The 17,610-nt window shown below is 43.4% G+C and overlaps 1 protein-coding gene across 31 annotated transcripts in view; it reads right to left on the reverse strand.

Annotated features, from left to right (window-relative positions):
• Positions 1-7,274: 7,274 nt before the first annotated feature.
• Positions 7,275-17,610, reverse strand: part of LOC134218479 (protein bric-a-brac 1-like) — a 556,397-nt gene continuing 546,061 nt past the window's right edge. For all 31 annotated transcript variants that reach the window (XM_062697527.1, XM_062697525.1, XM_062697526.1 and 28 more), the window contains 2 exons: positions 8,721-9,130; positions 7,275-8,640 (listed from right to left, as the gene is read on the reverse strand). In XM_062697527.1, the coding sequence (XP_062553511.1) occupies positions 7,663-8,640; positions 8,721-9,130 (1,388 nt within the window). In that variant the 3' untranslated portion in view covers positions 7,275-7,662. The remainder of the gene's footprint in view (positions 8,641-8,720; positions 9,131-17,610) is intronic.

The following is a 17,610-nucleotide window of genomic DNA, read 5'->3' on the forward strand; positions in this document are numbered from 1 at the left end:
ATGTACATTTCGGCTCTGCAGCGAAGGCGTGGAAGTGATGCAGGTAAATAAGGACGGACCACCATCAATCCGTCGTGAAGTTCCTCGAGGCCCATAAGTATGAGTACTGAACTCATGACCACCCCGGAATGAAGCCGCTCAAGGATTTGCTGCGAGGACTCCGCGACATGAAGGAGAAGAAGCTCCAAGCACGAAAGTGGCGGCCTAAAGCCAGCGGCCGTACACAAGATCGCTCGTCACGACAAGGCCTGGCAGGATCTGAAGCTGGTCGGCGTTATAAATTACACCGTCGTTGACTGGGAGGCCAGTGCACCGCGACGTCACGTAGTGCACCAACTGCTTCAACTTCGGGCACGGCACCAGGAGCTGCCACATGAAGTCGTGCTGCAACAAGTGTGGCGAACCCCATCCGACTAACGAGTGTGACAAGATGGAGATGGCTGATGCCAAGTGCGCAAACTGTGGAGACAAACATCGGGCTACTACAAAGAGCTGCCCAAAGTGAGCGGAGTTCCTGGAAATCCGGAAGAAGGCTTCCACTAGGACCCTGTCGAAGAAGAACCGTGTTCTTGCACTCAACGAGGTGAACTATCCAGCCATAATGGCTCCCCGACGAGCGATTCCAATCCTTCCACTGTTACAACCGCCAAGCGACTGGTGGAAGCAGCTGCGTCTGTTCAAGCTTTTTAGTGGAATGTTTTCACTGTCGTAAGACGAGTTTAGCACAATTCCATTCCATTCCACCACCTCGTAATACTTTTACATATACGTATTTAGACCTCAACTGTAAGGTCATCTTCAGTGTCTCGTACTCGTAAAGTCGAGTCAAGTTCGAGACACTGTGCCAAAAGCTTGACAGGTAAGCAACACCCTTACTATTGATACACCCTCCAATGATTTGATCCGTCTTCGAAATGTCACTCGAAGGGAGCACCAGCGTACCGGGCTGCCTACCCTCAAAACACGTTGCTTGACAAAAATCATCTAGGCTAAAATGGTGGATCTTAGAAATAGTGATTTCTCCAATAGGATCCACGCTCTCCCATACTGTGCTAAGCCGTTCTGGTAAATAACCAAAATTCTAAAATCCAAGCCTCGGTCCATTCCACCTTTGATCTTATTTGACAACAATTGCTCTAAGGATCGCTTGATAACTCCTGCAGAGAAGGTCCCCGAAATAGGTCGTCACTTCGTCATCTAGCACAGTTTTGGACAGAACATCATGAGTCAGCCGTTAACAATATCCATCTTACTCCCAACGAATTTTCAAAGGAGTTGGAGATCTCAGCTGTCGAATTGATGGCCTATATCAAATCGTAGAAAACTTGAAGGCTCCAGGTTTCGACAACATCCTGAATCTCCAACCCAAACACATGAGTGCTTCGTTTTTCGAGCACCTTTCACTGTCTCCGTCTTAGCTATTTCCCATCGTCCTGGAAGTCAGCGAAAGTCATCTGGAAGCCTGGGAAGAATCCTTTCTCCCTTTATCTTTATCTTTATCTTTATTGGTTTATACATCAACAGGCATTCTAGTACTCCAATAATGTTTGGTTTTATTCTAATCTTAATTCTCTCCAAAAAGTTATCGTCCAGCCTTCTCTCAGGATTATCCATCTATTTGGAAAGGCAACTCACAGCCAGCTACTTGAGTCTGCCGAACGAACACTTCAACATCTTACTTGAGGTACAGTTTGGCTTACAACGTGGTTGACCCACTGTGCACCAGCTGACCCGAGTTGCTAACAGAACAAGTCTCTAAAACAACCACCATGGCTTTACTCGATTTTTTTTTTAAATTTTTTATTCTTTATTAATGTGTTTTTTTAATTTATAGATTAAGTTCAACACCGGCTTTACTCGATGGTGTTGGACAATGTATGGCATGATGGCCTGGTGTACAAACTACAACGCTACAGTCTTCCAAGCTACCAGTTGAACATTATCAACAATTACCTGTCGGCAATGTAATTCTGGGTTTCAATCAGCGGAGCGAGTTGCAATGCGCCCAATATTGTCGCAGGCGTCGCAGTATCCTCGAGCCACTGCTGTTGAACCTGCTCACCTCCAACATGCCAGATCCTCCAGAAGACGGCATCCGGTTTCTGTTCGCAGATGACACCTCCATTGTCTACAGTGGTAGAGTGATCAGAGCGCTTGTGGTAAAAGTCCAAATAGGCCTGAATGCCCTGACAGCTGTCAGTTTTACGCTAACCATAAAATATTTATGGGATGATTCATACATGCCATATGCTGTGTACAGATTTCTATAACAGCATCATAGTAGCCTTGAATCAAGGTTTGGTTTAGCAATATGTCAATATTTTCTCATAATGTTTTATTTACGGTAAATAAACTAACGCAAAATGAACTCCCCCAAGAAATTATGCCGTTTGAGCGGGTCGTAAATGAACGCAAAATGAATTTTTGTTCAAGTGTCAAAATCCATTAGGTGAGTGAATTTGATGAACTCCTGTACAGGTCTATTGTGTTTTTAAACCTATTTATAATCATAAATTGATATTTTAGTAAGCAAAATACATGCTTGATGAATACGAATAGGTGTTCTGCCTATGATCGCATATTTGTAACAATCAACAAAAGTAGGCATGGAAGAAATGGAACGATGAAGTTTATGATATGCATAAGTATGCAAATTTCAATGATTTTCTAAAAATTCTTAAAAAATGCACAAACACTTTATCCAGATGAAATCTTCGGTAGACACATTTCCATTACTTGGTATTTGAATGCAAACTAATTTCGAAAATGTTTGTACACAGCACATGGCATACCGGCAATAAAGTTTTCTAGTGTTACAGTTATGCGGTCACTTTGCTCAATGTTACAAAACATCGTGGTAGTTTTTTCGAGTTTTTTGGAACAAACTTTCTTATTTCATCTGAGCAGCTGGAAGAATAAGCAATTTGGAGATGATTCATGGGCTTATCTCAAAATCGACCAAAATGCAATTGTTACAAAATTTATTTTTTTAATTTTATTTTTAAAATTATTTTATTTTATTTTTGAATTTATTATTTATTTAATTTATATATTTAATATGCGATCATGGGCAGTGTTGTAGTATGTCAATTTCATGATTCAGCCATCTTGGATTTTTGTTTGGGACAGCCACCGAGTTTGTTTACGTTTTCCACTGAAAATGAATTTTTCACATCCGCGCCAATCTCCGCCATCAACTGTCGAAGTGAGTGAATCCTAATATAAGAACCAAAACGCTACTTTATTCAGCATTGTACAAAGTTTGAGAAAAAACCCAGATTAATCCACCTAGCAGTGATGATGCCTTTCTCGTGCATTATAAAATATATTGAAAGAATCACATTAGAAAGGTCAAAAAGCTCTTTAGGAGAATAGATTACATTTTTTCGATCATTTTGCATGTTTTTGCATTAGTTAAAATGTATTGCCACCATTTCCTGAAAAAAAAAATTTTTCGGTTTTGAAGTTTTTTTTCCAAGGGGGGGGGGACCCTTGGTAAAAAACAATGATAATTCCGAAATGCAATGTCCGATCGAGCCAATTTTCAATAGCAAACAATGGGACCGCATTCCTCTTCCTCGTCGAATGCAACTTGTTGGGAGTAAATCGGATAATGCTAAGTTTCAAAAAGTGTGTCTACAAAATGTGTACACATACACACATACACACACACACATACATACATACACACATACAGACATCACCTCAATTCGTCGAGCTGAGTCGATCGGTATATGAAAATCGGCCCTCCGGGCCTCCTATCAAAATTTTGTTTTTGAAGCAATATTATAGCCTTTACGTACACTTAGTGTACGAGAAAGGCAAAAACATTGTTAACGGAATCCATTAGTTGGGTGATGAAATTATCCAGCGGTCTTTCAATAGCGGATAGATTCTAGTTTGCACGGAAGCAGCCCCCAAGCCCGCATGAAACCGTTTCTCAGAAGCTTAGTGGCTCCGTCCCTGCTTGTTTAACACCTTCTTCTTTCTGATCATGCCATTAATAGCTGGATTTTTTCCTTCCCATACAAATTTTGTAATTGCCGTAATGGCAAAACTTACATTTAGAAATTCAATATTAACAGCAACATCATCATGTCAAGTTGACGTATTCGCTACGTTGGGTGGGAAATTTTAGGCCTCGTGCATATCGAGAAGTAGAGCAGATTGCTCATGGACGTCAGATGGATTAGAAATCAATGTCTGTGGTTTGCCGAAGCTTGACTTAATCAAGTATAAAATAAAAGTACAAATTACCAGTATACAATTAAATACTCCGGTGGGGGGTCCCGTAGCGTAGTTGGCTACACGTTCGCCTTACAAGCGAACGGTCATGGGTTCGATCCCCAGCCCCTCCACCAAATCCTCGTCAGCCGCCGGATGCGTAGCCTATACGGTGGCGTATTGGGGAGCGCCCTTACCGTTACGACTGCCTGATGACAACTGACAAATTGTTCTTCTCGGAGGCATTCCTCCAACGTACCCGGATAAATGGCAACCGAACAATACAACGATCATTGGATTCACGACACGGACAAATGGACACAATGGACTCACGTTGAGATGGATAATGGAAAATCTAAAAATAGATTCTGTGTGGATTCTGGCAGCAGAATACCACATTAGATCTCGGCACAGTAGCGGTTAAGTAACACAGAGTGCCTACCAAATAAAGAAAGGAATTAAAAAAAATAATTAAATACTCCTCATATTCAACACAAAACTTTACTTGGTGTCATTAAAAATAATATTCCGAGGGGCTGTCACGGATAAACATATTGATGATTCCGAAACATGTCCCACTGCGCTGTTCCAAAAACCCTCAAGCATGACCAGCTGGTCCAAAAACCCTCAAACTGACTTCTATCGATTTCGTTTTTTAAAATCATGAAGTTTGACATGTCGCACGCTAGGTTTTATAACTGATCGAAGATGGCCATTTCCCCGGTGGTCCAAGATTCCGGAAGACTCTGGAAGACTGGAAGATGTTCAGCTGGCCCAAAAACCCCCAAAATGACCTCCATTAATCTAGTTTTGTAAAATCATGAAGTTTGACATGTCGCAAGCTAGGTTTTATAACTAATCGAAAATGGCCATTTTGCCCGGAGCACCAGATTTCCGGAACATTAATGGACATGTCCAACTTGTCCAAAAACTACTAAGATAGTCTCATTTGAACATGTTATGCAAAATCATGAAGTTTGACATGTCGCATGATGATTTGTAGAAGTGATGAATAAGTGTTCCCACGGGTGCCAAAAACCTACCCCAGGACACCCCGGAATATCTCCGGAACCAAGTGGACAATCCAAAATATCACCTCATTTCCAGAAACTAGAGATCTGACCGATTGTTTTGAGGGATTGACTGTCATAATCGGTTGAGTAATGCGGAAGTTATGATTTTTTTTAGAGATTATATGAAAGGATGAATCGTGCGTTCAGACAAAAGATATTTTAGTCAAGGTGAATACAAACAGGTGTAGCAGTATGCCAATTACATGATTCAGTCATCTTGGATTTTTATATGGAGCAGCCACCGAGTTTGTTTATGTTTTGCACTGAAAATGAAATTTTCACCCCCGCGCTAGTCTCTCCCATCTACTGTCGAAGTGAGTGAACCCTGATATAAGAACCCTGATTTTAGTTACTAGATAAAGATTGTCGCTTCGGTTCCCTTTGTTCTGCTGTCCGGAACATGTTGGGTACCAAGCTGTAAAATCGTATGGATTTTTCTTCTTGACATTCAGCTCCCCTATCCTCGCCAGCAAAACATGTTCCGGACAGCGACAATCTTTATCTGGTAACTAAAATATCTTTTGTTCACACTATGAGGGTTAAGTTCTCTGTGCAAATACAATACCATTAGTTCTTCAGGTTCAATTCTCTGTATTGTCGGCGTAGCACCAACTTAGAATTCGGAAGTCGGGACTTACGAATCGAACTTTCTTCCGAGTTTTATCTGTCAAACTAATTGATGCGTTGTTTAGCGTATCTTTAGGCACATCCAGCGTACTACTTCCGAAGTTGGGAAACTTATCTGTATCTGGAGAAAAATCCAACTTCGTTATAAAAAGCGTTCTAACTTTTTTGCGTCTAGACAATATATGAAAAATACTCTCAAAGCACTTCTGAAGATTTTTATTTTTGTTGAAAATTTTGACAGGTCGATAAAATAGAACGGTGAAAAATCGTATCTTTTTAACGGCATCAATTGGTATCGATATTTTGGAAAAGATTGTTTTAAATTTGTCGTGTTTTAACTTCTGCTTAATTTGAAATTCTTCAGGAAATGGCATCGATCGTTATCGATGGTTGGTAAGAGAATCTTTAAAGATTGATATGAAGAATTTTGAAGAAACTTAATAAAATGGTTGGTCGGGCTAGCTCAGGATTAATCAACATAGGGTATATGGATCAAACCTTGGCCTAATATGCTACGGTTGAGCACATTTATCGTTATAAATCTTCATATATTACAGTTCCAACCAAAATTATTCAAATAGCCGCCTTGCTTACTTTTGGTTTTGAAGCCAAACAGCAGAAAGCAACGGCGAATGTCCACAATATCTCATTTAAACTAGCAAAAGTCTTGAGTGAAATGGACAAAATGTTGACCCATTACCCCCAACGCGGCTCTCAGGTGGATGTTTTTTCAGCCCCCTTGGGACGAGTGATTGTTGATTTCGAACATACGAAAGATATAGATGTTGCTGGTGAAAGATATAGTTGGGTTGCTGTTTATATTACAAGCAGTTTTGCTTGCGTTGAATAAAGGCAGCCTGCAAACAAATGGAGAAAATCAAAACATCTTATGTAAGATACTACCACACTAACTGTGAGAGAGCCCCAAATAACGCGCTTACCAGGGACATGCTAACGAAAATCGTATTATATAATTCGAATATTTTCCGAATATTTAGCATACTTCGTAGATGAGATTTTAGTCGTTTGTTTAAATGAAAAAAATCGCTTAGAAAGTGTAAAAATCGTTAACAAAAGATCTGGATATTATTGACTTCAGACCAGTAAACTTCATTCAAGAAAAACATATGCCACTAAACTGTCAATTTCCATTATTGTTCATAATATTGAAAAAGATTTGATGTACTTTTTTGTCCAATCTCCGATCTACGTACCCCAAAATATCATTCCTCACATTTTCGTTCTATCCGCCGTGAAACTCCGTCATCATTTGTTATTGCACGTTTTATAGTGATTGGTATCGTGTCTTCTCACTCACCTTTTTTTTACTTCTCCTGTTCGCAATTTCAGTACGGTCTAAATGTGTCATATTTGTTATCTTTTTCTTTCCGTTATCTTCTTTCCCAAGTATGGAAATAATAAATAATAGTTCTCCCACTCAAAATTATGTAACCTCTATCGCTTGCCTCTTAAAGAAACGGAAGTTTCCCTTCCTACACCGTAAAGTTAAATATATCACATATTGCAAAAAATAACATGTGTGAAATCGTCTCTCCTATGCAACCAAATCAGAATGCCTGAAGGATCCTACCGAGGTGGCAGAGTCGTACAAAATAAAAACAAATTGTTTAACCTAAAAGATTTACACAAATTAAACTAATAATCCTTCAACTGAGAAATTAACAAACAAAAAACCTACTTAACCCACCCGCTTAACCCCGACCCCCCAAAAACCCATTTAGTCGCCACGACACTCGGTCATCGGTTCGACCTTAATGGCCGAAGCCACGGACGGCCTGGCCGGGTCCTTACTTGACCCACCAACACCGGCCGCCGCAGCCCTCGTGCTAGCCACCAGTTCGGCAATGTCCTGATCCTGGAAGAGATGTTCCGGCCGCGGAGGCGACGACGACGAAGAGTACCCGGCACGGGACGACGACTTGCTACCGCCGCCGTACTGCGCCATTCCAAGATGATCGGGAGCTTGACCGCCGCCGGGGACGCCACCTCCGCCAATGGCCAGATTGACGGCTGGTTCCAGGGCCATGCCCATGGGCGATGCCAGCGGGCTCTCCTCTGTCGGTGGGGTCGTCATGCGGAGGTCGTGCGCGGAGGCCGGCGACCCGAGGCGGGTTATGCTTAGACTGCCGCTGTTTAGGTGCGTCAACGGGTGGTGGTGGTTGACATTGGACGAATGATTGCTGCCACTGCTGCTGCGTGACGATTCGGAACGGTTACTGATGACGGTTGCATTGCTGTTCACGTTGCCGCCTGCGGAGGAAGTGCTCGGGTGGTTAAGACCGGGAGGACCGTGCAAATCGTGTTCTTTGTTCGAGTGTATGCTGGATCCGGCAGGGGAACCAAGCCGTGGAATTTGGATACCTCCGGAGCCTCCATTGTTACTGTGGGATTGGTGAGTGACGGCAGGTGAGCCTACCTTGGGGACGGGAATTCCTCCGCTAGATCCGCCGGCGTTTCCCGAAGGGTGGATACTGAGATTAGCGTGATGTTGGGGCAGATTGAACCCCACCAGATTGGCTGCTGCTTCCGGATGATGCTGGGCAGCTGCCACCATGTTGCACATCTGTTGTCGCACAGCAGCCACCGTCGCAGCAGTCAAAGCATCGGGCGTCATTCCTTCGGCGCCTGTGGCGGGTAGTTGACCGTTGGCATTAGGTGCGTAGTTTAGAGGATTGTCCGCTTGGAACGTAAAAGGCTGCAAAGCAAAGGGGGAAAGATAGAGCAATACGGTCTTCGACGATTGGTCGAGAGGGACGTTTAAGCTTGGTCAATTACCGAGTGTCTGCCGTACATGATCTGCTCATCCTTCATATCTTTGGCATCGCGAAAGACCACGCTCTTGATTACGCCCTTGATGTGTTCGTCCGGCCAGATGCCGAGCAGGATTCGCTGCGGTCGACCACGGCCCTTCGGTCGCAGATCGGTTCCACCGTCGATGGATGGGCCGAGCATGTTGTGGACACGGTTCGCGTACAGGACGAATGTCGGATAGGGAATGTCGTACTTGCGGGCTGCTTGAGACAGGGACAGACCCTCCTTCAGGACACTGAATATGGCTTCGGCCATCGTCTCAGGGCGCCAGGATTTCAGCGGGCCACGTTCCCGGAAGCGCAGATGGTGGATTAGATTTTGGCTGTTCCAGCATTTTTGCCACATCGACTGCAGCTGATATTGGTAACTCTCAGCTGAAATTGAAGAAAAAATGGTATTGGTTAATTTGTTATTGATGGTAACACATTATGAGTACAAGACTTAAAGGTATATAAAACGTAGCCGAGAACAGACTTAGATTAGAAGCTTGTTTGGATTCTTTCTTCAAGAAGTAACTGTCGAGTTTCAGAATATACGTTTTACCTAGGTCTAAGTGAAAATAATATTCGTTTGCTGAGTCATGAACATATTTTGTTAAGCATCAGCTAACAATTCACGGCAATGCCGGACTTTTGCGAGCTATAAAAAGCAAAGCTAAGTGTGTACTCAAATCAATTCACGAGCAATTCTTCTGCTATGTAACCATTTCCTCGGAAACCTACTCAAAGTCAATTGATATGATTATTTTGTTCAAGGAATTCAGCCGTATCGCCGACATGAAGCGATTCGTTCGAATAAATTTTAAATCCGCTTGCGAATCATACCACATCAACCGACCACACACACAATCCGCTACATCCGATCTGTGCCAAGCGTATTCGAGACGCGAATACCGACAACAAAATTTACCAATAAATTAATAACTTTGCCAACCGCCACACAGCCGTGTCGCATTGACGACAACCGGTAGTTCAAACCGACCGGCACCACCAGTCCAGGTTCGGCAAAAAAGAGCACCCATCTCGGCCTTTCATGTGTGACTACCGCACATTTTCGGCTTTTCACATTAGTCGAATTAAATCGCATTAAATAATCATATGGACCACGTCTCTCGTCAATGAAATCGAGAGTCGTTCCGCCGCCCGGTGGAGTCTCGGCTGCGCAAAAAGGAACCGAATAAAAACCCTGCCCAAATATTTGGCTGACCCTGCCACCTCTGTGTACCCTTTCCTGTTATACTCCCGGAAAATAAGTGGACATTTTCGTGACCAAAAAAAACTTAACACCACACATCTGAACCACCCATTTTGAGCGGGGCGGGAATTACTCACCGGCATGTGTGCAAGTGTATGTGCGTTCGTGTGCCACCAATAAAACAGATTCGACCGGCCAGGTTTATGCTGTGAAATAATGTCCACTCTGTTTTCGTTTATTTATTTTCGCGATAAAATATGAACCGACCTGGAGTTTTCCCGGTGGAGTCGGCAATTCTTTAAATTTTCTCGCTCAATTTTCCGGCAATTTCCCGCCCGCTCGGTCGGCGGATGCTGCGTCATTCCCGTAAACGGCGTGCCGTGCCGTGCCGGGTCAGTCAATGGCACGGATATTTGTACACAACCGCATCAATGTTGCTCGCATACGATTGCGAATGCACACAACAAACATACGTACAGGGATCGGGTTTCGGGACGTGAGGAACAGGTATTTATTTATGAATAAATTAATTGATTGAACAAGTATTTAAATACAGGAAATTGGCTTTCTGTCACCTTGTGCGGTTGGGTTCCCCACGGATGGACAGCAGAATATGAGTGTGAAAATGGGAAACGATTAAAATTTTGTTTGCGGAGCAAAATGGACAGAGCATAAATGGATGAAATGAATGAATGATGGCTGCCTTCTGATACTTATAATAATTGTGAATTTCTGAATCAAAGTTTAGAAATTGTTTAGTAGAAATTGAAACAACTCATTATTTACTGATGTTTAACTCCTCCACACGATTGCACTTTTACGATCTACTCTGTTCTTAAAGTAACGGCTTAAGCACCACTTTTTTTTCAGAAGGACCGTTCATCTGCCTAAGCCCGGTATAAGACCACTCTTCTCAGGGCGGGTCGCCAAGTTATAGACAGAATCTAAACTTAACAAATTGGCACACACAATCAGGACAAACTAAGTGGCAACTAAGGCAAAAAGAGTAATTAAAAAAAGAAACTTAGAAATGGAAGTCAGCCAGAACTGAGCGGCAGAAAACGTCTGAGAAAAAATCAAAGTTAAATTAACTTAAGATTCGAAAACTAAATTTAGGTAAATTTCAATCTAAATAGGGGAACAGCTCCGATCTCAATCTCACTGTACATATATCAATCTCATCGCTAAACAAAGAAATACGGCGCCAAATTCGACGCTTCTTTTTGTCAACATGCGTGCTCACTGCTGAAAAAAATCACAAAAATAATAAACAAACCAAATTCCTTTCCATTTCTTTGTTTTTGATGGGATGGAAATAGGAGCTATGAGATGAAGTGGCGAACCGTTCCCCTACGTGGTAAACACTTTATACTTCAACGGAATACATCAATCTCTAAATAAAACAGAATTTAAAAGTTCTTTGCATGGGACCCTTTTTGGGACCCAAATTGAGCGAAATATCCATATATTGTGACAACTCAGTTGCACCTTGCACCTAAACCTTATCTGGTAACGTCACGTATTTATCTAGCATATTTATAATGAGTACATTTTTCGGATTTTATCCAGACAGTTTCAATGGATCAATCAAGGTAACTCATTTTGCACTCACCGCATCGAAACAACGGCGACACTGTATACGCATATTTCTATTCGTGTTGTTTTGACAGAACATGTCTACGGTGGCTCGATCTGTTCGTTTCATAGCGGCAGTTTTTGCTTATTGATTGATCCATACACGTGTCTATCTGACCATAGAGTTTCGGCGAGGTGCTCCAACGACGTCATTGCGTTCTTTTACTTGAATCCAGTGAATCTGGTTTCCAATTAGAATTCGGTGCTCGTCGTAGGCTCGCGCGAAGGCTGATACAGGGTAGAGGCGAACCTGAGGTTGGTTGAGATAGAGCGAATTGGTGTTGCTCTTACGCCTCACGCTTTGACGGATCGAGCCTTTCGTTCGTCGATCGCCAAAAAGTGGACCACGGATCGACGAATCAGGGACGCACACCTTGCAAGCGCTTGCATAACTTGGGTTCCCGATTTTCCACCGCAGGCCCACTACTAGCCGGCACCACCTTCGACTACTGTGCGCGTGGAAAGCACGTGACCCAATCCTTACCAGGCCGTTCATGTTGGATGGGCTTGACGACGTCTATTCAACGGGTTAACTTTTCACTATTGACGTTATGTTCGAATTGTTCCACTAAAAGGCTTACCTGAATAGTTACAATGGCTAAGAAAATCGCTCAAACAAATCGGTCAAACCAATTGAACTCAAAAAATTCAGCAAACTATCGAAAAGAAATCAATAATATTTTAACAATATTCAACTCGTGAACTTACTTTGAGTTCAACTTGAAATTATAAAAAATTATTCATAAATTTCACTTTTCGAACTTAGCGTCACTTTTCAAAAACTATTTAAAAATGATTTGAACGATTAAACTATCTTCACCAGAATAAATTTGTAAGAAGCAATTAGCTATGACGCAATTTCCACCTCGGTTTTTACTCGGTAGGTTTAATCGGTTTTTTGATTGGTCAGCTCTGGCGAACTCAAAAGTATCTAAAAACGAATTCAAAACCAAAAGTAATTTTTCGTAACTTACCGAGGATTAGCCGTTAGAAGGGCTAATTTGCAATAGTGTAGGTTACGTGTTAAACTCTACTAAAGCTTTCTTTTAGACACAAAAGCTTCGCGATAAATTTGAATTTTTATCAATGAAGCTTTCTAAAGAGAGATTTAATTAGGCTAGGAAAATTAATGAATCTCAAGGGATTGAGAAAGCTTTTCGGTTCATTCATTTCATTTATTTAGTTTATATCTACAGATAACACTAAATCCACAATTTGACGCCACAATACACGGTTCGAGGCCTCATCTTTCCATCCTCGAATGTGCCCCACGCTCGCCAAGTCGTTTTGCACCTGGTCTGCCCACATCGCTCGCTGCGCTCCACGCCGTCTCGTACCTGCCTGATCGGAAGCGAACACCATCTTTGCAGGGTTGCTGGCATTCTTGCAACATGCCCTGCACATCGTACCCTTCCGGCTTTAGCTACCTTCTGGATACTGGGTTCGCCGTAGAGTTGGGCGAGCTCATGGTTCATTCTTCGCCGCCACACACTGTCTTCTTGCACGCCGCCAAAGATGGTCATAAGCACCCGTCTCTCGAATACTCCGAGTGCTTGCAAGTCTTCCTCGAGCATTGTCCAATGTCCATGTTCCATGTCCGCAGAGGACTACCGGTCTTATCAGCGTCTTGTACATGACACATTTGGTGCGGTGGTGAATCTTTTTTTTAACTGGAGCCCGTAGTAGCCCGGCTTCCACAGATGATGCGCCTTCGTATTTCGCGACTAACGTTGTTGTCAGCCGTTAGCAAGGATCCGAGGTAGATGAATTCCTCGACCACCTCGAAGGTATCCCCGTCTATCGTAACACCCCGACTAGAAGAGCATAACAAAAATTTAACACAATTTTAACATATTGTGATATTTATAACTTATTTTGATACAATTTTGTTCTCAGTAACCATTACCTTTCAAATGTTGTAACAGGATTATATCATAATATGATTTGAAAAATGCTTAACACCGAATTGCCCAACAGTAGGCAATTAAAATAGATGTAGCAAAGTCTCGCAGCCATAAGTATATCACAACGCTGATTTAATTTGAGAAGGTTGCCTTATTTGTAATGTTGTTAATTTCATGTTCTCGAAAAATATTCTTGTGAAAACAAAAAAATATGATTGTTGATCACAATCTGTAGACCTATCACGACCTGTAAAAATTCCAACTGCACAGAAAGAATATATTTTGTATCTGATTCTGTTATAAATTTCTAACAGAATATGTTATTTTTATGATAAAATTGTAATATAATTTGATAGTTTTTTGTTTCCAGTAGTGCAGTTTTTGATAGAAATTTAGATATTTTAACAACATCCTGCACCATGTTTCTAACATATTTTGTTAAAAAAAATTAGTATAACATAATAACATAGTATGGTATAATTTTGATATGACCTTCTAGTCGGGACTGCTTCCCAGGCGGGCCCTGTCGCGCTCGGTTCCGCCCACAAGCATGTATTTTGACTTTGACGCATTCACCACCAGTCCAACTTTTGTTGCTTCACGTTTCAGGCGGGTGTACAGTTCTGCCAACTTTGCAAATGTTCGGCCAACAATGTCCATGTCATCCGCGAAACAAATAAATTGACTGGATCTGTTGAAAATCGTACCCCGGCTGTTACACCCGGCTCTCCGCATGACACCTTCTAGCACAATGTTGAGCAACAGGCACGAAAGTCCATCACCTTGTCTTAGTCCCCGGCGCGATTCGAACGAACTGGAGTGTTCGCCCGAAATCTTCACACAGTTTTGCACAGTAAGCTTCCCAGGAAAGCTGTTCTCGTTCATAATTTCCCATAGCTCTACGTGGTCTATACTGTCGTATGCCGTCTTGAAATCAATGAACAGATGGTGCGTTGGGACCTGGTGTTCACGGCATTTTTGAAGGATTTGCCGTACAGTAAAGATCTGGTCCGTTGTCGAGCGGCCGTCAACGAAGCCGGCTTGATAACTTCCCACGAACTCATTTACTAATGGTGACAGACGTCGGAAGATGATCTGGGATATCACTTTGTAGGCGGCATTAAGGATGGTGATCGCTCAAAAGTTTTCACGCTCCAGCTTGTCGCCTTCTTGTAGATGGGGCATATAACCCCTTCCTTCCACTCTTCCGGTAGCTGTTCAGCTTCTCAGATTCTGACTATCAGTTTGTGCAGGCAAGTGGCTAGCTTTTCCGGTCCCATCTTGATGAGCTCAGCTCCGACATGACACCATCGTTACCAGTTGCTTTATTGGTTTTTAGCTGTTGGATGGCATCCTTAACTTAACTTAACTCTAGGTGGGGTTGGTTGGCTTCCATCGTCCGCTGAATTAACGTAATCATTCCCTCCTCTGGTTTGACTTTCATTGCCTGTACTCTCAGCGCCATTCAAATGTTCCTCGTAGTGCTGCTTCCACCTTTCGATCACCACACGTTCGTTCGTCAAGATGCTTCCATCCTTATCCCTGCACATTATGGCTCGCCTTTGCGAAGCCTTTGCGGGATGCGTTAAGCCGCTGATAGAACTTGCGTGTTTCTTGAGCACGGCACAGCTGTTCCATCTTCTCGTACTCCGCTTCTTCCAGGCGGCGTTTCTTCTCCTGAAAATGGCGGCTATGCTGTCTCCACTTCCGTCTATAACGTTCCACGTTCTGCCGGGTACCGCCACCGCCCGCGCTGTGTCCTTCTCCTCTGGAATCTGGCTGCACTCTTCTTCGAACCAATCGTTCCGTCAACTTCGTCCAACATACCCGACGTTGTTCTCCGCTGCGTCGTTGATGGCTGCTTTAACTGTAATCCACTAGTCCTCAAGAGGGGCTTCACCGAGCTCACTCTCTTCCGGCAAGTCTACTTCGAGATGCTGCGCATATGCAGTGGCCACATCACGTTGCTTCAGTCACTCTTGGTCGTACCGGGCGGCGGCCGTCGGTACCGAACATTGTTGATGACGGATAGTTTTGGGCGCAGTTTAACTATCACCAGATAGTGGTCAGAGCTGATGTTAGCGCCACGATATGCCCTAACGTCGATAATGTCGCAGCAGTGCCGTCCATCAATCAAAACGTGGTCGATTTGTGATTCTGTCTGCAGTGGTGATCTCCAGGTGTACCGTTGTGTTGGAAGTAGGTGCTGCGAATAGCCCAATTCTTGGAGCCGACGAAATCAATTAGTCGTAGGCCGTTTTCGTTCGTTAGCCTTTGAGCGCTGAACTTCTCAATAGTCGGCCTAAACTCCTCCTCCTGGCCAACCTGAGCGTTCAAATCTCCTATGATGATTTTGACGTCATGGCTTGGGGAGCTGTCGTACTCACGTTCCAGCTGCGCGTAGAATGCGTCCTTATAATCAGTTATCTTCTATATCTTCCGGAGTGCGGGCTATGGACGTTTATTATGCTGAAGTTGAAGAACTGGCCTTTGATCCTAAACATGCACGTTCTCTCGTTGATCGGCCACCACCCGATCACGCGCCTTTGCATATCGCCCATTACTATGAAAGCTGTTCCCAGCTCGTGTATGTTGCTGCAGCTCTGGTAGATGGTATGATTACCTCTAAACGTTTGCACCATTAATCCCTTCCAACAAACCTCCTGCAGCGCTACGATGCCGAATCCACGGTCCTTGGGCACATCGGCGAGTATGCGTGTCACGAGCAGCACAAGTCAGGCAAAATCGGTTGCAGCAACTTGTTTGGGACTAAATCTGGTCACATAAGAGATGCAGTAACATAAGTGAAACATGTGCGCTGCTAGGGGTGCTCCCGATGAAGTTGAGAGATTTGCAGTTCCACGAACCGAGTTTTCAATCGCTAGTCCCTTTTCGTCGCAGTGATCTTCGCCGATGGTCCCGGTCCGTACTCTCTTGTTGATTGTTCGTTGCATGTGTTTTTTTAAAGGCTGGCTTGCAGGGCCTGACACCAAACCCACTAAATTCCCGGAGAACCATTCATCCTTATTCCCGGTGGACCATGGTGCACAGTTTCACTTAAAATCCCTCGCTGGCACTCGGACGATGATTAGCCGCCCCTAGCATGGAGAATAGACGCTGTTGTGAGCCGATCCTGACATGAAGAATAGACGCTCAGTAAGATTTGCACCTCCGGAGAGGAACCGAAACCGCACCAAATGTCTTTCTCACTTTCACACAATTGTGGATCAATCACACTCATGCATATTATCTTTTCTCAAGCACGTGCTTTTTGTTGTAGCCCACAGTATCGGAGTGTGTTTGTTTTCCTGTCGATGTAGCAATCATCGACTCAAATTGATGGCGTATGGCTATTGCGTCTAAGTGTAGTAGCGCTCGGCTTTGTCCCGCACACTCAAAGGACAATATGTGATGGATCGCCGTCAGGTTCCCACCAAGGCAGTGAATATATTTGCATATTTCTATAAATATTCTATCTATCTCAAATGAAAAAAAAATAATGCAGCATTCATTCAGGTATTCCGACGGCAATTCTCCAAAGATTCCGATGAGAATCTTCCAAAGATTTCGACGGGAAACCTCTAAACTTACCGAAGGGAACCCCCAGGGATTCTGAAGGCAATCCACCAGGGCCAGGGATTCCAACAGGAATGTTCCAGAGATTCCGTCGAAAAACCCCCAGCAATTTCAACGTGAATGTTCCAGGAATTTCGTAGGCAATATTCCAGGGATGTAGAAGCAAATCGTCAAAGTATTCCAATCTGCGCAATCTGTCGAGGGATCCCGGAGCAAATCTTCGAGGGACTCTGAATTAAACCTCCAGGGATTCCGTTAGGAATCCTCCGGAGATGATGAAGCAAATCGTTGGGGGATTCCGAAGCAAATTTTCGAGGTATTACGAAGCAAATCATCGGAGGATTTCGAAGCAAATCGTCGAAGGATTCCGAAGCAATACGTCGAGGAATTCTGAAGTAAATCGTCGTGGGAGTCCGAACACTATCTTCGAGGAATTCCAAAGCAAACCGTCGATGTATTTCGAAGGGAATCGTCGATTGGTTCCAAAGCAATTCGTCGAGGGATTCCGAAGCAAATCATTGAGGGATTCCAAGGCAGTACGTCGA

The sequence above is a fragment of the Armigeres subalbatus genome, chromosome 2 (genome assembly GCF_024139115.2).
Source record: "Armigeres subalbatus isolate Guangzhou_Male chromosome 2, GZ_Asu_2, whole genome shotgun sequence".
NCBI classification, from domain to species: domain Eukaryota; kingdom Metazoa; phylum Arthropoda; class Insecta; order Diptera; family Culicidae; genus Armigeres; species Armigeres subalbatus.